The sequence below is a fragment of the Sinocyclocheilus grahami genome, unplaced genomic scaffold (assembly GCF_001515645.1).
Source record: "Sinocyclocheilus grahami isolate Dianchi unplaced genomic scaffold, SAMN03320097.WGS_v1.1 scaffold270.1, whole genome shotgun sequence".
Classification (NCBI taxonomy): Eukaryota; Metazoa; Chordata; class Actinopteri; order Cypriniformes; family Cyprinidae; genus Sinocyclocheilus; species Sinocyclocheilus grahami.
The window spans coordinates 1868217-1891573 of NW_015505449.1; the positions used below are offsets into that span (position 1 = coordinate 1868217).

Below are 23357 nucleotides of genomic sequence, written 5' to 3' on the forward strand. Positions count from 1 at the left end.
CACACATACACATATATATATATATATATACATACATACACACACATAAATATATATATATACACATATACATACACACAAAGAAAAACAAGTAGATAGAATAAAAAAAATAGAAAGCTAGTGTTTGTTTTTTTCTGTTGTTTTTTTTAAATAAAAAAGAAGATAAATATAGATAAAGTAGAATTAAAATAGAATAGAAAGTGCTAAACTTAGAGGGTCAAATAAAGGTGGAACAGATGTGTTTTTAGTCGTTTCTTGAAGATGGTTAAGGACTCAGCTGCTTGGATTGAGTTGGGCAGGTCATTCCACCAGGAGGAAACAGTTAATGAAAATGTCAGTGAAAGTGATTTTGTGCCTCTTTGAGATGGCACAGTAATACGCCGTTCACTTGCAGAACGCAAGCTTCTAGAGGGCACATAACTCTGAAGTAATGAAAAGATAAAGTAAAATAAAGTTTATTCAATTAATAGAGAAGTAAAACATACATTAAATTAAGTGGTATGGCTACAAGCCATTTTTTTAAACCGCACTGCAGTGCAATTGATCATTTTCTAATATTGTATTAGTTCTATATTCAGATTAGAAATACTACTAGAAATATCATTATACGTTTTAATTTTATATTATTATTAGTAGTAGCCTAGTAGTAGTATATTTTTGCATTTTTTCTTATTTATTTTTGCATAACGTAAACTATTTTGTCATGTAGACTAAATGAACATCTCTGTTGGTGTTGTTCACGTTGTTTTGCCTGATAATAAAAGATAAACCAGCAGCCTGACTCACAGAGAGTCATGTGACATGCTCGGGTCACGTGATAAGATGACCGATAATAAAGTCAAACTCAGCAGAGAACAGCATTATATCCACTTCACCGGATCCAGGTTTACGCTGATGTCTTCGCTGGCCTCGTGAAATACGGTAAGTCATTTCTCTTTATGCTAATGTCATCCTTTTTTCTTTCATAAAATAAGTCTTTGTTTCGGGTTTGTTCCGGTCGCCCACTCGCTTCCGTCGGAAACAATGAGAAACAACGCTACAACAACAGTTACAACAACAGTTTAAAGTGATACGGTTTCAATCAGCGATGCAACGAATACATGCTTCCTTCAGGCTTTAATATGTATTAACCCATTTGTGGCCAAATTTTTTGAATGGTTTCATGCATATAGTCATGTTAATAGTGTCTTATGTGAACATGTTCTGCATTTATTTTCCCCAGGGTTTTTTTCTTTTTTCTTGAAAATCGTATTTGAATGTGTTGTCGGTGGGCAAATATGTTGTATGCACCCCTTCAATGTCAAATTTGAGTAGGAGGAGAGCTTTTGGCATCTAACTCAAAATAACTGCTTTCAGCAGATCAATCTTTATTCATAAACATTTATCATGCATAACATTCGATGCAAACCCCAAAAAAGTTGCATCTAGCTTATAATCTCTTAAATATGAAAACACAACAAATCCATTTGTCTTAAAGCGGTGGAACATGGTGCAGAACTAAGTGCAGCCGTTAAGTTTCCCCAACAGGGTATTGTGTATCAAAAAGTTAAATGAAAATAAATAAATAGAATGAAGAAAATATTATATTTATATAATAAAAAAGGTATACCTGAAAGAAAATTACGCATTTAACTGTTTGGTTACCAACATTCTGCAAATTATCTTCTTTTGTGCTCAACAGAAGAAAGAATCTCATAGGTTTGACACAATGATGACACAATTTCCATTTTTTGGGTGAACTTTCCCTTACATAAGCAGTTTTAGTATAAGTAGCCTACAGGTAGCCTACAAGGAGTACTGCTGTGAAGGTACAAGTAGTTTTGTAAACTTACGTAAACATATTTTCATACTATACTATATCACATATTTTATGAGTAGGCACATATTGAGTAGGTCAAATGGATTAACCCTGACAAAAGTCCTTTATTCATGAAATTAATGATTCTTTTGAAAATATATGATTATTTAAATAATTATCATGTGTAGGCTACACCCATGATTGTTTATTTATTTACTTATTATTGAACATGCAGGTATTTTCATTCTTAGAGGTGTGTTAGTTAAATGAAAATAAATAGAATGAAGAAAATATTATATCTATATAATTAAAAAGGTATACCTGAAAGGAAATTACGCATTTTTTAGGCCCATAGTATTCAGTGGCTGACTGTAGTAGGTGATTTCATATAATAATGTAAATTTAAACTCATTACTTGTCTGAATATTAATATTGTAATGGAATCATTAGTTACTAGTCATAAAAAGAATTTGGGTCCTTGACCAATTAGAATGAAACGCATCCAAACTGGATAAAGGGGCCTCAATATTTTGCCCCTTACAAGACATAGTCATAAAAGGGAGAAAAAGATAATCCCCCCCCAAAAGCAGACACAGAGGTGGGGCAGTAGAGCTGTGGAAACATTGCTCTCTCATCTCCTTTTGACAGATTTATTCCCCATCAAATTAAGGTCTACTGTACAGTAGAGATGTCAGTTAAAGGGTTAAGTTATGTTTTAGTGGGATATTATGAAAGCAAAAAGCACTAAACAAGACCAATAACCTTGATTTATTAACCTATTAACACCGTATACCCCATTTCCCCATGATATGTGCTTACAAGTCATTTGCCCACCGCCAACTATAGTTGCCGCTTGGACTTTTGACTAAGTATACAAAAAACTATAGATCTCCTGGAAGATTTGTTTTGTTTGGATGATTCTAGAGACCTTCATGATTATGTGCATATATATATATATGTCAACAAAAAAATACTTATTAGTAATATGAAAATGTATTTCTTTGGGAGGGTTTGCCTTCGCCATGCTTCCTGGAAGTAGGGGTAGGAAGTTGACAGCCTCATGTGACAGGAAGGAAGTGAATACCTTTTTATTTTTTTCTTGAAATCCTTTATTTGGTTGTTTGCTTGCATGTCATTGAGAAATAAAACCTGGATAACATCTAGAAAAATACTTACAAAAGGAAAATAACTATAAACTGCTGCATCTCTAGTTGCCGGTGGGCTTAAATGGGTTAACTGTTTACTTTCCACAAATTGAAGCTTTGCAAGTTTGCAAGACATTTGTGGCTGTACATTTGACAGCTGTCATAAATTAAAAAACAAATACGATCAAAGAGTTGCCTTTTTTTTTTCTTCTTTTTTTTTGTTAAACTATGCCACGAAGTGATTAGTCTACAAATGATTGTTTATTAAAAGAGTACTTATTTGATGTGATCAATAATGTGATTTTATTTATGCTTTTTAATGTTTTGTTACAGCGCAAGAAAATCACACATGGTTTTGCATCTGAAAATTTGAAGAGCATTAGTTTTGCGGATCAGCAATCACACACACGCACACAATGGTGAGTAGTGTGTAGTAGTTCTCTAATGATTCCTTACATTGTGATACAAACATTATATGAAATCAAACAGTGCTTTTACCATGTTGCCACAGTATAGCCTTCAGTAAGTCTAAAGTCTGCTGAAGCAATTGTTCATCAACCAGGCTTGACCTCAATCTGTCATGAGATTGTCAGCAGTGTTTAGCATTGTTGCATTGCTCAATAAATCAACTAATTGGGAAATGTACACCTTTAAGAAACTCTTGTTCAAATGTTGTAATCCATTTTTGTCTGTCGATTGACTAAGGCACTCAGGCGTGTGGAATGTTTTAAATAGAACTTCATTTTTTTTCACTAAATTCTACCAGACATTCCTCGGTGATTTTTATGTATTATAACTTTAACAGATTTATATTATGTATTTAAAGTGTTTCGCAAACCGTTGTAGCTAATCAGCCTCGAGCTTCTGAAGTTTTGTGCTACTATGCAGGTGTTTTTTTTTTTTATGACACTATATTTTGATAATGAAAACTGTGTCACATAAACACAGAATCAAATGGTGTTCGGGTTCACCCCCATTTCTTGTTTTTCAGGTGCGTGCGGGTGTCGTAGCGTTATGTGTCTGTCTGAATGTGTGTGGCGCTCTGATTTGTCCTGATGGAGGGATGTGTGAAGACGGAAGCACCTGCTGTCAAACTCCGTCAGGAGGATACGGCTGCTGCCCGCTACCCAACGTATGTGTATATGGTAGTTACACTACTGTTCAAATGTTTAGGGTCGGAAAGATTTTTATTTATTAATTTTTTTCTTCTGCTCACCAAGGCTGCATTTATTTGATCAAAAATGCAGTAAAATTGTTAAATAGTACAATTTAAAATATCTATTTTCTATTTTAACATATGTTGAGATGTGCAGTATATTATTTCTGTGATGCAAAGCTAAATCTTTAGCATCATTACTCCAGGATCATGTCACATGATCCTTCAGAAATCATTTTAATATGCTGATTTGCTGCTCAAGAAATATGTTTTTATTATCGTCAATTTTGAAAACAGTTGTGCTGCTTCATATTTTTGTGGAAACCATTTATTTGAAATATCTTCTGTAGCATTAAAATGTCTTTACAGTCACTTTTGATCAGTTTAATGCATCCTTGCTAAATAAAAGTTCTATATATATTTTTTTTTAAACACAACTCTTATTTAATACGTGCTTTATTAAAGGGATAGTTCAGCCAAATAGTTCTGTCTTGTATGACTTTTTCTTTCTGAACACAAATTTTCTTTTGTGTTCCATTAGTAGATAGAAATTGAGGATTTTTTTTCTTTGTGAACCATTCTGTTAAAGGAGTACTTCTATCAAAAATAGAAATAAAATTTGCTCAAAATGTACTACCTTCAGGCCATCCAAGATGTAGTTGAGTTTGTTTCTTCATCATAATAATACATTTGGAGGAATGTAGCATTGCATCACTTGCTATCCAATGGATCCTCTGCAGTGAACGGGTGCCGTCAGAATGAGAGTCCAAACAGCTGATAAAAATATCACAATAATCCACAAGTAATCCACACCACTCCAGTCCATCAGTTAACATCTTGTGAAGTGAAAATCTGCATTTGTAAGAAACAAATCCATCACTGAGACATTTTTAACTTCAAACTGTTGCTTCTGGGTAAAATACGAGTCCTCTATTCATAATATTGCTTTCTCCAGTGGAAAAGTCATCTCATCTGAATCAGGAGAGAAAAATGTACAGATCAAGCACCTTTTACAAGCGAAAAGAGTTCAAAACTATTCTAAATGGATATGTGGGTGGATTTTGATGTGAGGGGACAAAAGGGGGTGGAGTTTTTTTTTTTTCACTGGAGGAAGCGTTATTATGGATTATGGACTCATATTTTGTCCAGAAGCGACCGTTTAAAGTTCAAATGTCTTAATGATGGATTTGATTGATCGCAGATTTTCTCTTCACAAGATGTTCATTGATGGACTGGAGGGGTGTGGATTACTTGTGGATTATTGTGATTGTTTTTATCAGCTGTTTGGAGACTCATTCTGACGGCACCCATTCACTGCAGAGGATCCATTGGTGAGCAAGTGATGTAATGCTAAATTTCTCCAAATCTGTTCCCATGAGGAAACAAACTCCATCTACACCTTGTTTGGCCTGAGGGTAAGTACATTTTTATTTTTGGGTGAACTATTCCTTTAAGCACAGTAAACAATGTGCACATTTATATCAAATGACTCTTGTTTTGTATGCGTGTTTGTAGGCAGAATGCTGCTCCGATCACTTGCATTGCTGTTATCAGGGTACTCTGTGTGACCTGGTACACTCCAAGTGTGTGAACAAGACACACATTTTAGACTGGGTGGAAAAAGTCGCCACAAAGCAGGTAACATGCATACCTGCACAGCCACAAATTCAGATAAGCCTTGAGTAAATATTCAGCATTGAAATAAATCTCTCTCTCTCTCTTTTTTTTGTGTGATTTTTAGCAAGCTGTAATTTGTCCAGATCAGGAGTCTGAATGTCCCGATGACACCACCTGCTGCCAGATGCCTGATGGCAGCTGGGGCTGCTGTGCTATGAAAAATGTATAGCACCTGTTTGACCATATTTTTATTCTGGAATGCGTTTACATGTACATGGTAATGTTTACATTTGTCTTTCTTACTGTTTGTATGTGTGTTCAGGCCGTGTGCTGTGAAGATAAGAGACACTGCTGTCCTCAGGGAACTAAATGTGACCTCGAGCATTCAAGGTGTGTGTCGGCAACATATGGGCCCTCCCCACTCTGGAGGAAGTTCGCTGCCCGTCACAGGAATCCATCAGAGAGGACAGCAGGTATGATGGTTTCTCAGTTTTACATTTCATTAGCATTAAAGGGATAGTTCACCCAAAAATGAAAATTAACCCATGATTTACTCGCCCTCAATGCATCCTAGGCGTATCTGACATTCCTCTTTCAGACTAACACACTCGCAGGTATATTTAAAATTTCAAGCTGTATAATGGCAGTGAATTGTGCCCCTGTTTTTAAAGCCAAAGCCAAAAAACTGCATCCATTCATCATAAAACTACTCCACATGGCTCCGGGGTGTTAATAAAGGCCTTCTGAAGCAAAACGATGCGTTAGTGTGAGCTTACGTTGCGCCTGGCGCTACGCCTACGTCATACGCTTGAATGTCTTTTTGTGAATGCGCCTGTGAGCGACCGGAAGCTGGAGATTACAGTTTATAATTGTTTAAAAATCTATATTTTTCTCACATTAACGCATCTTTTCACTTCAGAAGGCCTTTATTAAGACCCCGTAGCCATGTGGAGTAGTTTTATGATGAATGTATGCCGTTTTTTTCGGCTTCAAAAACAGGGGCACCATTTACTGCCATTATACAGCTTGGAAGAGCCAGGACAATTTTAAATATAACTGCAATTGTGTTCATCTGAAAGAGGAATGTCAGATACGCCTAGGATGCCCTGAGGGTGAGTAAATCATGGGCTAATTTTCATTTTTGGGTGAACTATCCCTTTAAATTGCATTGTGGCCAACTTAATGTTGTTATAAGCATAATGCACTCTTGTTCAAAAGTTTGGCATCTGTAAGATTTGTAATTTTTTTTCATGTTTATGGAAGAAGTTTCTTCTGATCACCAAGGCTGCATTTATTTGATCAAAATGCATTAAAAACAGTAATATTGTGAAATATTATTACCGTTTAAAATATCTTTCTATTTGAATATATTTTAAAATGTTATTTATTCCTGTGATTCATAGCTGTATTTTCAGCATCATTACTCCAGTCTTCAGTGTCACGCGATCCTTCTGAAATCATTCTAACCTGCTGATTTGCTGCTCAAGAAACATGTCTTATTATTATCAGTACTGGAAACAGTTGTGCTGCTTCATATTTTTGGGGAAACTGTGACAGTTTTTTTTTTCAGGATTCTTGAGAACAGCATTTATTTGAAATAGAAATCTTTTATAACCTTATTATAAATGTCTTTACTGTCTCTTTGGATCAATTTAATGCATCCTTGCTGAATATAATAGTATTAATTTCTTTAATCATCTTACTGATCCTAACCTTTTTTAACAGTAGTGCATATTTAAGCCATATTTGTTCACTGAAGCAAAAAAAGGTATAATCTTTCATAAAATGACTTCAAGTTCTTTTTATGAATTAGTAGAATATCATTGCTTTAAATTTGCTGGTCATTTTCACACCAGCTGATTTATGGGTGTTATTATGATATTGCAGCTGTTCCACCTACAGACTCCAGTGATATTAGAGATGGTAAGACTCTCTGACACCTGCAGTTGTTTTGGTCCATAAGCCCTATTTTATGTATTATTTATTTCTATATACATTATTCATCAAGTGTCTTTGTTGAAACTGGCACCTCAGGTTTCTGTGTGTGTTTATGTGGTCAGTGATCTGCCCAGATAAGATTTCCACATGTCCGGAAGATACAACATGCTGTGAACTAGAGGCCGGAAGTTACGGATGCTGCCCGATGACGAGGGTGCTTCATATTTGTCTACATGTATATTTAATAATTTTTCTGTAGGTTTTGTAAGTTGTATTTTATGGTCACCCTGTAGTTTGCATGCATTTTGATCACTCTAAGATTGAGTTAACAAGCATAAATGTGTTTTTGCTGTAGGCTGTGTGTTGTTCTGATCATGTGCACTGCTGCCCAGAGGCCACGACTTGTGACCTTGTCCATAGTATGTGTGTGTCAGCTAATGGTGTCATGGTAAAGATGGCCACTAAGATCCCAGCCACTTCCCTGAAGCACAAAGGTAAACATCCATTTATTTATTTTTATCTTTGTACAGTTAAAAGCTTTTATCCTCATAGCCCAGACCATTTTGTATTGTGAGATCCATAATTTGTGTGTGTTGAATTCTATTTTTGCCCTCTTGGTTCGATATATAATATGCATCAGTCCATCTTTTTATTGCTCTTCCTGTCTGCAGAAAAACTAGTTCCCTGTAATGAAACAGTAGCGTGTGCTAGCGGTACCACCTGCTGCAAAACACAAGAAGGCACCTGGGCTTGCTGCCCTTTACCGAAGGTACTCATGTTGTCAGCTTTATTTCAAAAACAGCTTCAGGTTGATTGTGGCCCATGTTTTATACATGTGAATACCCAGCCCCTAACAAAAGTTCAAATCTTCAATTTTTATTGGAGGAAAACATAAAAAAAAAGTGTTTCGAGTAATGTTGTCCTCACCTCCAGGCGGTGTGTTGTGAGGACCATGCCCACTGCTGTCCACAGGACACGGTGTGTAACCTCGCGGCGAGCACCTGTGATGATCCTGCTGACCTTTCAGTGTCCGTACCCTGGATGGTAAAGGTGCCCACCTTTCCAATAGCTTCACCCAATCAGAAATGTGATGAGACTTCTTCGTGCCCTGATGGTTCTACTTGCTGCAGACTATCATCTGGAAAATGGGCATGCTGCCCTCTGCCACAAGTAACACTTTTTCTTTGTCTCATTTGAACATTTACAGGCTAATTGGTAAAACTCTTATTAAAAATGTATATAAATGTATTTGTTTAAAAATGTGAAGTAAATATATTTAATTTTATATTTATTATATCTAACTTTATTTTGTTTATTTTATTTAATTTGTTTATTTTTTATATTTGTTTTTTTAATCACATCTTTATTTTTGTATTTTATATTTCTTATGATTTATTTTTATTTTATATATCTTTACCATTTATTTATTTTCATGTGATGTTTAAAAAATGTTTGTATTTAATGTTTGTTTTATTTTACTTCTAACATAGATTTTTATATATATATTTTTTTTATATTTATTTTTATTTCGGATTTATTGTCATTTGTTTATTTATTTCTTTAAATAAATATACAATAAAAATATTTTATTTAATGTTTGTTTTGTTACATTTCTCACATTTTAATTATTTATATATATTTTTTTTAATATAAATATAAAATAACTTTTTATTTTTGTTTTATATTTGTTTATTTTATTTATTTAAATTATATATTTTAAATGTTGTATTGATTTAAATTTCTAGGCAGTGTGTTGTGAGGACCATCTCCATTGTTGTCCCCACGATACTGTGTGTAATTTGGCCGCCAGCACTTGTGACAGTTCCAACGATCAGGGTCCCCGTCTTTCTGTGCCTTTGGTGAAGAAGATCGCCGCAGTGAGCCTGCCATCACTGAACCAAAACTGTGACGAGACATCGCTGTGTCCAGCTGGGACAACCTGCTGTAGACTAACCTCAGGGTCATGGGCCTGCTGTCCTATGCCACAGGTACAAACACATTTAGGGGTTTAGACTAGCGTTTAGCATTTAGATACGATAAAGCGCAGTATTTTTTTTTTGTTCAGAAAAATTAATATGAATGCTTTTTGTTTGCTGATTGGCTGTGGTTGGTTTGGACGTTACATTTCTAAAAAGTTTATTCAACGCTCATAAATACAGCCTCTATTCTCGCGGCTTTTTTTTTTTTTTTTTGCTCCTAGGGAAACTAATGATAATGATATTTCAAGTCAAATCAAATATGACACTTTTTAAAATAATATATGGGTTAATGTGGGCTGTTATATATGGGTTAAAATACATGCTTTTAAAATATACATTATAAATGAAATATACTGTAGCTTATAATATACACCACCATTCAAAAAAAGGTCAGTAAGATATATTTTTTAATGGCTTTGAAACCGATCTCTTCTGCTCAGTAAGGTTGCATTTATTTGATCAAAAAATACAGTAAAAACAGTAAATCTACAATTTGAACGAACTGCTCTCTATTTGAATATATTGAATATATATATATGCCTGTGTGGATAATTGAATTTTGCAGGCCGTGTGCTGTGCCGATCAGGAGCATTGCTGTCCGCAGAGCTACAACTGTGACTTGACTCACAAAACCTGTGTACGTTCTGGCCTTCCCAGCATGCCCTGGTTCAGGAAACAGTCTGCGCTGAAGCAGTCTGATGATAATACTCCAGTGGACAGACACATGTGTGACGATAAAACCAGCTGTCCTAAAGACGATACATGCTGCTTTATGAACAACCTCGGCAAGTGGGGCTGCTGTCCGCTGCCAAAGGTCAGACATGCAAATGTTAGAGTATATAATATTAAACCATTCACTCATTCACTATTTAATACAATGTAAATGCCACATGTGAGCCTTAAATTATCACAAATGAGTCAACTCGGAGTTATAGATACCATAGTATATTTAGTATTATTTTATTTGTTATATTAGGGTTATTTGGTTTGTTTATTTATGAATTTTATTTTATTTAGTTATTTATTATTGTAAAGTTGTGTTTTGTATAGGTATTTAGTTTGTATTTAAATTGTTATTATTTGTTATTTATTATTATTATTATTATTATTCTTTGTTTGTTTAGCTATTTCATTTATTTTAAGTGAAGTATTTTTATTTTGTTGTTTTATTTGTTATTTTATGGTTATTAGATATTTTTGATATTTAGTTATTTATTAAAGTTATTGGTTATTTTGTTGTTTTATTTGTTTGCTTGGAAAAAGTGTATTTTTATGTTGCGTTTTAATCAAAGATGATGACTGCTGAATTCAGCATGCAACATAATGTAGCATACTGCCATTTACATTTTAGTTTTTTTTTTTGTTGCCTATTGAGTACTGTTTTACGTACAAAACAATAGTAGGCAGTGTATATAGTACTCCATTATGAAAACAATTCTGACACTGTCGTTTCCTCTCTTTTAAGGCGGTGTGTTGTAAGGATGGAGATCACTGCTGTCCTAGCGGCTACACTTGTAATGAGAAGAAAACGTCCTGCACTAAAGCCTACCATGAGATCCCCTGGTACACAAAACAAGAGGCCAGGGTCGTGAAGGGGTCAGAGGTGCTGTTTGGAGATGAAGATGAGAAGTGCGACTCGACGACCAGTTGTGCATCTGGTTCTACCTGTTGTAAATTACCCACAGGGCAGTGGGGCTGTTGCCCTCTTGTCAAGGTAAGTCTTTTGGCTATGCAGTTTATTTTATCCCTGTATGTCATGCAAAAGTTATTTTTCCGTCTGACTTGTTTGAGTAGCTCAGGGGTTGTTGTCATGTGTTTTCTCTCGGCAGGCGGTGTGTTGTGAGGATCACGAGCACTGCTGTCCACAGGGCTACACCTGCAACCTCGAATTTGGAACCTGCGTTAAACCGTCCGGTTCTCACAGTGTTCCTCTGACACGATTACAGACACACACTGACACACATTCAGAAGAGGAGGTGCTGTGTGACGCGTCGACATGCTGCTTAAAGACACAGAGCTGCTGTAGACTATCAGACTCCACATGGGCCTGCTGTCCATATAAAGAGGTAACAAAAATCAGGGCTGACACGAATAGATTCTGTATTTGGCATGAAATCCAATGATTATTTTTCTGTGATGTCTGATATTATTAGTGGTGCTTGCTAAAGAAAGCATCACTATCACTGTTTGTTTTGGTTAGTTATTTGTGTACTGAAATTTTTATTTATTTAACATTTCATTTGTTTACTGTAATGTTTATTTTATATGTATACATTTTTTAGGTATTTTGTTTACTGAAATAACATTTGGTTTATTTATTTTTATATTTGTTTTAGTTATCTTTTTCATTTATTGTTTAATGAAATTATGATTTAGTATATATTTATTGTTTTTATTTAATTTAGTTCTCTTTAGTTTACTGAAATGTTTATTTATTCATTAATTTTAATTTATTTGGTTACACTTTAGTATAGGGACCAATTGTCACTATTAACTAGTTGCTTATTAGCATGCCTATTGTTAATATATTGGCTGTTTATTAGTACTTATAAAGCACATATTCTACATCCCTAATCCTACCCAATACTTAAACTTAACAACTACCTTACTAACTATTAATAAGCAGCAAATTAGGAGTTTGAGGCAAAAATCGTAGTTAATGGTTTGTTAGTTAGATTTGGACCTTAAAATAAAGTGTGACCATTAATTTATATCTTATTTAGTTATCTGTTTTTCTATTTGTGTTTACGGAGTTGATTTCATTTATTTTTCATTTGTTGTGTTTACAAAAAATGTTTTACTTATTGAGCATACTCGTTTATTTATGTATTGCTTTTATTTAATTTTACATTTGTTTACTTAAACATACCTATTTATTTATTTATTTATATTTTTAGTATGTTTACTGAAATTTCTGTATTTATTGTTTTATGTAATTATCACGTGTTCGTTGAATTTTTTTTTAATTTGTGTTTACAGAATATTGCATACATTCATAAAGTGAAATCATTACTACTGATTGTTGCTCTCTCTTTTTGTAGGCAGTGTGCTGTGAAGACATGAAGCACTGTTGCCCTGTGGGATACAAATGTGACCCAGAATTCCAAGGCTGCACTAAAGCTTCCACATCTATGTGGTGGGAGAATTCACTTTAAATGGAAAAACCACAGACTGACACTGAACCACATGTCCATAACACAAATATACATCCATCCACACACACACTCGAGTGCTTAGACACGCTACATGTTGCATAAAGCATGGTTTTAAGATGCCCTCTTCAGACAAGGGACTATGCATCTAGTGTTTTTTAATATTTCGCTTTTACTACAATAAAAACATTATATTTGAGCAGGATACACTGAGAGATTTTAGTTTTTGATTTAAATCAATTTTGTTGAAAGGAAACCAGGACATATTTCAAATGCTAGTAACTCATTTGAAAGGAACACTCCACTATTTTTGAAAATAGGCTCATTTTCCAACTCCCCTAGAGTTAAACAGTTGATTATATTTTTAGTATGTTTACTGAAATTTCTGTATTTATTGTTTTATGTAATTATCACGTGTTCGTTGAATTTTTTTTTTAATTTGTGTTTACAGAATATTGCATACATTCATAAAGTGAAATCATTACTACTGATTGTTGCTCTCTCTTTTTGTAGGCAGTGTGCTGTGAAGACATGAAGCACTGTTGCCCTGTGGGATACAAATGTGACCCAGAATTCCAAGGCTGCACTAAAGCTTCCACATCTATGTGGTGGGAGAATTCACTTTAAATGGAAAAACCACAGACTGACACTGAACCACATGTCCATAACACAAATATACATCCATCCACACACACACTCGAGTGCTTAGACACGCTACATGTTGCATAAAGCATGGTTTTAAGATGCCCTCTTCAGACAAGGGACTATGCATCTAGTGTTTTTTAATATTTCGCTTTTACTACAATAAAAACATTATATTTGAGCAGGATACACTGAGAGATTTTAGTTTTTGATTTAAATCAATTTTGTTGAAAGGAAACCAGGACATATTTCAAATGCTAGTAACTCATTTGAAAGGAACACTCCACTATTTTTGAAAATAGGCTCATTTTCCAACTCCCCTAGAGTTAAACAGTTGAGTTTTACCGTTTTCGAATCCATCCAGCCGATCTCCGGGTCTGGCGGTAGCACTTTTAGCTGCAGCTTAGCATAGATCATTGAATCTGATTAGACCGTTAGCATCTCGCTCAAAAATGACCAAAGAGTTTAGATATTTTACCATGGGTGCAGCAGGCGCAATGATATTACGCAGCGCCTGAAAATAGTCCCAGCTTGGTAACTTCCAGTAAGCCTATTTTCAGCCGCTGTGTAATATCATTGCGCCTGCTGCACCCATGGTAGTTGTCATTTTTATTTTTAGTATTTAATATATTTTTTTAAATCCTATTTAGCTTTATTTTTTATTTCAGTTATCAAAATTGAGCTCATAATTATTTTTTGTCACTTTTGATCACTTTAAGTAATTCTCGCTGAATAAAAATATTAGTTTTATCACAAATAATCATAACAAAATGAAATAAAATCTTACCGACCCCAAACTTTTGTTTAAATTGTTGCATAACTATCCTGAGTGTGTTGACTAGGTGTGAATGCTGTATGTAATGAAGGCACTCTGAGCATGCGTTGAGATATTGAAGGAGCTCAATCACTGTCGGACAGTTTAACAACAGCAAAAACTCAGTGGAAATCAAAATTCAAGATGGAGAAGGTAAAGAGACTGACAAAAATTACAAGAATGTTGGACTCTGATAAATGATCCGGTGTGAGAAAGTGTGAAAGGGTGAGAGCGGGACAGCTGAAGGGAAGCGGGAGACACGCAGCTTCAAACATGCCAAAATGTCACTGCTATTAATACACCTCAGCAACTGCTCTCCAATCAGCACACACCATCTCACAGTGTGTGTGTACATCAGCAAGTGTGAGCAAAATGATGGCTTCAGGTTCCTCCCACCTAAAAAGCTTGGTATCTGCCCCAGTTATATTACTGAGCTGCATTTCTTTTGATTTTTTTTAGTTGAGAGGACAGAGGAATGGCCATAACGACCATGTCTGACTCCAGCAGGCTTACAGAGGTGTCTACACTGGCTTATCTGGACGAAGGGACCTCAACGTCAGACACAGAGTGTGGAGAGGAGCCTGATCTCCAGCCAAGAGCTCTGGAGGAACCAGAAGACACTGGAATATCAGACATCGTGTCGAGGGGTGAGAGAGGACAGTCGCTTTAGAGGTTAATGAGTTCAAGAGAGGATGTCAATCACGTTTCAGACAGTAGGAGATCTACAGTCTTAGAAATTAAGGTTCTTCAGTGGTTCTTGGCAGGAACTTCCTACCAGGAATAGTCTAGTTGGATATGTTTTTTTGTTATTGTGGAGATTAATAAAGTTCTTGATGTTACATTATAGGTTAATCAGATCGGCATATCGTAGTAACAAGGTTAAGTCTTTGCTGTTTTAGTATTATTTATTTATATTGTTTTATAATGTTTACTAACATTTTAATAATTTTTAGATGTTCAGTTTTCATTTCAATTTCAGTTTAAATTTTTTGTTATGTGCTTTTATCATTTTTATTAGTTGCTTTTTAATATTTCTATTTAGCTTTAATTAATTTTAAAAAAAGTAATTTTAGTTCTTCAAAAACTTACTTATAGACTTAAAAATAACTTAAACCTATTTTATTTTTTTAATTTGATTAAATTTGAGTAATTTTGTTACATGCCTTTATCATTTTGTATTCGTTTTTTATTTTACTGTTTAACTTTACTTTTAATTTCTCTTTTTGATATAGTAATTTCAGCACTTTTATAATAAGTTTTTTTTTAAATGATAATTTTTATATTTTCAGTTTTCATTTTAATTTCAATTTAGTTTGTTTTAATCATGTTGCTATGTGCTTTTGCAATTTTTATTATTAGTAGTTTTTATTTGAGTCATTCTCAATAACTTTTTTTATATAAATTTAAAAACAACAACGTATTTTCTTTTAGAAAGTTGCCAAGACAACATTTCAAAATTTTTTTTACGTTTTTTTTTATTTTGAATTTGATTTAATTTGATTTCAGCTTTTTTTTCAATTAACAAAAAAACATTTGTAATAGTTTTATTTTCTGGTTTTATGAGAGAATGTGCATTGTTTAAATGACAGTATATATAGAGAAGATACTGTAGTTGGTAGATTTGATTTATGTGTTAATATTTATGTTTTAAGTGATGTTGTAAATGTATTTTCAGCTGAGGAATATCAAACGTATGGCTTTACAAGTTTAGAAGACAACAACATCCAGTCGTGCATCAGCAACAGGTTTACACACTGTGATTCTTTCCATTTACTTTTATTGAAATAACAGGTTAATGGATCCATCGATCCATGTAACTGCTTTGTTTACCACGGTAATTCATAGGTCAGATGTGTCATTCCCTTCAAGTGAGAGAGAGAAGAAATCTACAGCTTGCTGCCTCAGAAAACATCACAGGAAACACGGAACAGAGATTAAAGACACGAGGAAAACGAGGGGGACGTGTAGACAAGACAGAGCAAGAACAAGAAGAAATGCTCCATTACTTTCTGACCAGAAGACCAGCGGCTCCTCAAGATGCTCCAAACCAAGCACTGAAGATCAAGACAAGTTCTCCTCGACACCTCAACCTCAGCAGGTCACTCCGGATCTCCATCTGTGGGATTGTCCTCAAGATGTTTCCCGTATACGCCTTCAAAAGCTGGAGGTCGACTTCCCTTCGACCTTTGAGTCTCACAGTTTGATATCTGACGGTGTGGAACCAAACTTTGACTCTGAGTTTGCATATATCTATGCTGAGAGCATCAAGGGATGTGACTCTACTTGTTGCACGACTCCAGGAGACTGTAATACCCACAATCCTCTTGTCAAAACTGATACAAGCCCTGAAAGAGACCCTGAATCTGTCTGGAACAGCTTTGAGGAAGAATCGGAAGACTCGGATTGTGATTTATATATGTTTGCTTGCAGTTTAGCAGCTACTGCAGGTTCCAGGTTGAACGCTGACTGCTTTGGGTCTTTACTAGATGATTTTGACTCGACTTGTATTTATACAGACTGGGAAAGGACAGAAACCGAGCAGGGTTACAGTCCAGCCGAAGCGGAGTGGTCCTCTGAGAGTTCATGTTCCCCCGCCGACTGTGACTCTTACTGTACCACAGACAGACAAACCAGCAGCTCAGATTCAGACAGCTGCCGTTTAGAGGCTCTCGGTGACATCAAATGTCCTGAAGTGTTTTTGCCGGGATTTGAAGGTTGCTTTGACTGCTGTGATGCAGCTGAAGATGTCTGCAGAGACACAGAGAGCGATCCTGAGTCTTTTTGCTCCAGACGGGATACAGCTGAACTGTGCGGTGTTGTGACTCAAATGGACCGACGGCATTTCTCTGAGTTTTTCTGTGAGATGATTAAAGAAGTGACGCAGGAGAAAATGAATGTAAATGAGGGGTTTCTGTTCCACCCTAAGCAGGTGTGTGACTAAAGTCATTAATGCAGATGAAAGTGAAAAGTGACATGTGGCCAAGTATGGTGACCCATACTCGGAATTAGCGCGATTGCATTTATCCCATTCAAAGTGCACACACAGCAGTGAACACACACACACAGTGAACACACACACGGAGCAGTGGGCAGCCATTTTTTTGCTGCGGCGCCCGGGGAGCAGTTGGGGTTCGGTGCCTTGCTCAAGGGCACCTCAGTCGGGGTATTGAAGGTGGAAGAGAGCACTGTACATTCACTCCCCCCACCTACAATCCCTGCCGGTACGAGACTCGAATCCGCAACCTTTGGGTTACGAGACCGACATATTCATATATGTACATAAAGTGGGCAAAATAATAAGGTATTGCCTGATATTGGATATTTAATTGTTCATGCTCATTTACCATATTTTTACATTTAGATAACCTTTGCCATATGATGATTTTAATGTTTTATTTTTAATTTAGATAACCCATACAGCAAAAAATATTGTCAGATATATTTAAATGTTTCAAACTATGCAAAAAATATAGTGCTAATATACTGCCAATATATATTAAATAATACTATTTAATAATATATATGTATATAATAATAACATATTTACATAAATATATTCTCATATATTTTTGGACATTTTTTTAAATAAACAAATATAAATAAATAAATATATATATACACACACTACCGGTCAAAAGTTTGGGATCAGAATGATTTTTAATGTTTTTACATGAGTCTTTTATGCTCATCAAGGCTGCATTTATTTGATCAAAAATACAGGAAATAAATTAATATTGCGAAATATTATTATGATGTAAAATAACGTTTTCTATGTTAATATACTTTAAAATATAATTTATTTCTGTGATGCAATGCTGAATTTCCATCAGCCATTACTCCAGTATAAAGTGTCATATGATCCTTCAGAAATAATTCTAATATGCTGATTTATTATCAGTGCTGGATTATTATCAGCTGTTGTAATATTTAATATTTTTTGGAACCTGTGATACTTTTTTTCAGGATTCTTTGATGAATAAAAAGTTAAACAGAAGAGCATTTATTTAAAATAGAAATCTTTTCTAACAATATACACTACAGTTCAAGAGTTTGGGGTCAGTCAATTTTTATTCTTTCTTTTTTTGAAAGAAATTAAAACTTTTATTCAGCAAGAATGTGTTAAATTGTTAAAAAAGTGATAGCAAAGATTTATATTATTAGAAAAGATTTATATTTTGATCTTATCTTATATGCTATCTTAGGCAGATAAACTTTTTAATGTATATATTTCCAATAAACTCATAATTTACTGCAGTTTTCACGGAGCACATAATTTCTTAGTTCCTCCAGGTGAAGAACTCTGAATATAGAGAGGGACGTGAATATTCATTTCTCCATCACATTCAAAATGGCTCATATGGAGACGTCTTCAGCATTCGGGACAAACAAACAGGATTTACATGTGCCGCCAAAAAGGTAAATATATCCATTTCTTATCCAATTACATATAAGCCTAAATACAGGTGCATCTCAATAAATTAGAATGTCATGGAAAAGTTCATTTATTTCAGTAATTCAACTCAAATTGTGAAACTCGTGTATTAAATAAATTCAGTGCACACAGACTGAAGTAGTTTAAGTCTTTGGTTCTTTTCGACATTCTAATTTATTGAGATGCACCTGTATGTCTGAATATTCTTGCATGCACTATTTTTTGGACAAAGTTTTTGAATGTGAGAACCTGTGACTCTTTGATTGTGTCCTAACTGATCCAATGCACTGCTCTCTTGTGAAGATTCCCCTTTGTAGTTTTAGGTGGGAGGAAGTGGAAACATGGAGCAGGATGGAGTCTCCTCGTGTCCTCCAGCTGTATGGGGCCGTGAGAGAGGGGTCCAATGTAATTCTCTTCATGGACCTGAAAACAGGTGATTGCTTCTACCAATGGACGCCTTGGAAAGCAATCAAGTCATATCTGAGTCAATAAATTCTCTCTTTCCAGGTTCTTTAGCTCAGTTGCTGAGAGTGAAGGGTTGTCTGTCTGAAGAACTGGCTCTGTATTATCATTCTCAGGTCCTGCAGGCTCTCCAACACCTGCACGGCAGACGCGTCGTACACCTGGATGTCAAAGGTCAGCGGCACGGCCATTGTCATGGATTTTCATCACCAAAAAAATCACTGATTGTGCCTTGATGTCATTCACGTGTCGATTTTATGTGTAGTTGACAACGTGTTGCTGTCTGAGGATGGCAGACAGTGTTTTCTGTGTGATTTTGGACTCTCTGAGACACTCAATCAGGGTGGATACAGCACCAAAACCTTCAGAGGTGACTATACACACACACACACATACACACACCAGCATGCATGCCTACTCTGAAGTGTGATTTATAATGTGTGTGGTATGTGCAGGGAACATTCTGCGTGGCACAGAGTCTCACATGCCGCCGGAGGTGGCGAGGGGTGATCCTCGCTCTGCTAAAGCTGACATCTGGAGCAGCTGCTGTATGTTACTGCATATGCTCAACGGACACCAGCCCTGGACGCGATACTACCCTCATCCACTCTATCTGAAGGTGCAGTGAGCATGCATTTGTCACTTTAGATGCACTATCAGTCAAAAGTGTAACTAGGACTGTTGCTTTTGACTCTACATGGTATGCTTGTGTCTACTGTATGAAACTGTTGTGCTATGATCGTCAGATTGTGAGTGAGCCGCCTCCTTTATGGGAGATTCCACCTGACTGTGACCCGCTGACCTGTGACGTCATCAAAGGGGGACTGGTTAAGGAGCCGAGAGAGAGACATTCGGCATCAGAACTGCTGCAAAAAACTGTGAAAGCACTCAGAACAGGTATAAAACAATTTTTGCATGGTTAAAAAAACATGATGAAATGTGTATAACATAAGTAATTCTAACGTCAATACAGTAAAAACGGTAATATTGTAAAATATTACAATTCAAAAGTACTGTTTTCTATTTAAAGATATTTTGTTATTTATTCCTGTGATGCAAAGCTGAATTCAGCATCATTACTCCAGTCTTCAGTGTCACATGATCCTTCTCAAAATAACAGTCTGATCATTATAATAGCTGTACTGTCACTTTTGATCAATTTAGTGCATTCTAAATAAATTATTAATTAAAAAAATCTTCCTGACCTCAAACTTACATTAAACTCTTGATTTTATGCATATTTAGTATGTGGTAAACAATATTCAGCACCTGTGCTCGAAGACTGTCCCAATTTGAACTTGCATGAGACACCTGTCCTATCCATCGTGGAAACTCCAGTGAAAACAAGTCCTCCTAGTTTCCCAGAAGACCTCTCAGCACCTACAATTCACTGGGTGAGCACATGGAGACAGATGGCACCAAACGAGGATGATTCTGACTCCACGACGGAGGAGAGCGAGTGGGATGAAGATGCAGATATCAACAAATTAAAAAGAGACAAGATGAGCAGCTGGATGGACAGATACTGGGGTGAGGAGGAAAATAATAAGAAACAAATCTATTCAGAAGATGACAGAGAGCTCGAATCTGATGAAGACACATCACAGATCAATGAAAATCTCAAAGCAACAGATCAAACAGATGCTGAAGAAAGCAAAACCGATTATTTCACTGAAAAAAGAGTTGTGTTTGGGGGGTGCGGTGAATGTGACAGAAGTCTTTTAGAGGAATCAGAGAGCTGGGATGGAGAGATCCGAAGCGTTGTGGATGATGAGGAGGTGGAGAGTGATTTGGAGAGTCTTCGAGAGCTTGGCAGCGATTGGGCGCAGGAGTGGGAGCCGTTTCTACAGCTCCAGACACTTTATCACCCGAAAGAAGCTCAACTGCAGAGCGAAGACAGCTATTCGGAGTCTGAAGAAGAGTCGGTCATGCTGAGGAAGAGTGGTGAGTTTTTGTTTGTTGTGTGTGAGCTTGATTTGATTCAAACTAAATTTCTGTCCATTTCTTCTGTTTTCTTTCTTTTATGGACTGCAATAGAGGTTTAACAGAATGTTGCTTTTATTTTCCATGCAATGAAATTGAATGTGAAAAATCATAAAAAGCAGCAGTCTGTATGACTTATGCACTACAATCTTAAAAATAAAAGTTCTTTATTGGCATCTATGGTTCCATGAAGAACCTTTAACATCCATGGAACCTTTCCATAGGATAAAAGGTTATTTGAAGTGGAAAAATAATCTTCAGATTATTTAAAAATGTTCTTTACACTAAGAAAAATGCATCCGTTTTTGATTGGATATCGAGATGGGGGTGTGGCACTCAAAAATGAATTAAGTAGATTGTGGAGGGGCGGGGTTTAAGCAGATTAAATGATTGGAGAAATCCGTCATACATCACCAGAGGAGGTGTGTAAATAATGTTATCTGAGTAACTTGAGGACCATGATTTTGCCACGTCGGATATGTTCTGGATCAACGTCCTTGGTCAACAACACTTAAGAATAAAGGTTCTTTACTGGCGTCTGTGGTTCCATGAACAACCTTAAACATCCATGGAACATTTCCATTCCACAAAATGTTCTTTATAGTGTAAAATGATTTTTTTTCTTTTTTGAAAAGAACTGTTCAATGAAAGGTTATTTTTGGAAGCCTAAATGGTTCTTCTAAGGCATTGTTGTGAAAACCCTCTTTTGAAGCCTTTATTTTGACCATTCAACATTTCAATCTACCAATCTGATTCTACAGATAAGGAAAAAAGTAGGTTTAGGTGCTTCAATAGGTTCTTAATTTCCCTCTGATTCCCCAATATTTTGCTTGTGATTTACATACACCTTTGCAGCATTTCTGTGTCTTAAACATTTTACGAAATGCATCAAACAGCAAATGTAGGTCAAAAGTTCTGATACAGAGCTCAAGTTGTGTCAGAGTTGTACAGAACTGAATGTCAAGCACTTTTATGCAACATTACTGAGTTCCTATTTGTTCTCCACAGAACAAAAAGGCACAGGTTTACCTGATTCTAATGGGACGCAACCTCTCACCTGCACCAGCTTCTTTTACTCTGAGCAAGACATTAGCGATGAGGTAAACCTACAGACAGAATCATGTGAAGGTTTTATGAAGGTTATTGTGCCAGAACATCAAATTAACCCAATGTTATTGTTTTAAAGGACTCTGATGATTTAAGCTCGGGGGTCTTTTCCTCCTGTAGCACCACAGATGGCCATAGCTTCAATGTGGATTGGTCAGTGTCAACTGACCAAACGCCGTCTTGCTTCTTTGAAGGTAAGTTTAATCAGTTAAGTGCAATTTCAGGTGCTTATGTAAGTTTGTGTGTATTGATTTGGGTATGTGTGCAGGTCTTGGTGTGGATATATGGGTGGAAGATGTAAGCGGAGAGAGTTTAAAGATCAGAGAGAGGCCACAGGTGAAAATCGGACACATTGCTGTGGGAATCAGTGAACAGGTGAGATTCCGCTATAAAGATTTCACATCTTTCATGTGAGAAGAGATTGTAAAACGGTGCATTAAAACAGTATTTATTTCTATATCACAGATATCTCTGAGGACATTCAGTTTGGCCACCCTAGACGGGCGTCTGGTGTCTCCGGACACAGAAGTATGCGAGTCGGGCATGTGGCTGCAGTGCGTTCCTGCTTCTGACGGCAGTCTCAGCTGGGATTGGAGGGTCAGAGATGGAAAACTAGAGCTGCGAGAATATGATGAACATTCAGATACCTGCTCAACAGTGGCACTCTAGCAAAAGTGACCATTACAAACAAACAGAACCGGAGTTTTATACATCTCATTCCATTATTGTTGTGCTTTATGATGCTAACTTCATTTGTCACTTCATGCATTTGTTGTGTTTGATTCAATTTAAACATTTTCAAATTTGTCTCAGTTGACTAAGCTTAATCCTAATGTGTCAAATTATACAATTATTTTGATGCAAATGTAAAGGTACATTGTAAATTTGTTGTGTTGATAGTTTTGTTAGGAAGACAACACCTAATTTCAGTGTTATACATAATATACACTGTATAAATACTTTTATATAAAATACATAAATGTATTTTGTGCATGAAAACAAACGCTATTTCAATGATATGCAATGTAAACTAAGACGTGTACAGTCACTACAATAAATCGGAAGTTCTTACTTCCTCATTTCCCAAATCCAACCGGATCTGTCAATCATTCTGATTGGACCGCACTCGTAG

General features: G+C 35.8%; 2 protein-coding genes across 5 annotated transcripts; both read left to right on the top strand.

Moving 5' to 3' along the window:
• Positions 1-779: 779 nt before the first annotated feature.
• Positions 780-12988, top strand: LOC107599696 (granulins-like). Of its 4 annotated transcripts, XM_016291374.1 has the most exons (16): positions 780-921; positions 3277-3362; positions 3935-4075; positions 5615-5737; positions 5841-5939; positions 6039-6189; positions 7604-7639; positions 7777-7868; positions 8010-8148; positions 8326-8423; positions 8588-8824; positions 9400-9642; positions 10199-10447; positions 11099-11347; positions 11463-11699; positions 12675-12988. In XM_016291374.1, exons 2-16 carry the CDS (start codon positions 3360-3362, stop codon positions 12786-12788), a joined length of 2211 nt encoding a protein of 736 aa, XP_016146860.1. In that variant the 5' UTR covers positions 780-921; positions 3277-3359; the 3' UTR covers positions 12789-12988. The 4 variants fall into 4 exon arrangements, with proteins under 4 accessions (XP_016146860.1, XP_016146861.1, XP_016146863.1 ...); XM_016291375.1 differs by lacking the exon at positions 7604-7639; XM_016291377.1 differs by lacking the exons at positions 9400-9642; positions 10199-10447 and having other exon boundaries at positions 783-921.
• A 1718-nt stretch (positions 12989-14706) lies between these two features.
• Positions 14707-22921, top strand: LOC107599747 (uncharacterized). Its single transcript, XM_016291428.1, has 14 exons — positions 14707-14888; positions 15917-15986; positions 16087-17170; positions 18523-18657; positions 18977-19106; positions 19181-19309; positions 19401-19505; positions 19591-19754; positions 19882-20032; positions 20381-21079; positions 22127-22218; positions 22305-22419; positions 22494-22600; positions 22691-22921. The coding sequence occupies exons 1-14, from the start codon at positions 14717-14719 to the stop codon at positions 22892-22894; spliced, it is 3357 nt and encodes a 1118-aa protein (XP_016146914.1). The 5' UTR covers positions 14707-14716; the 3' UTR covers positions 22895-22921.
• Positions 22922-23357: the final 436 nt, after the last annotated feature.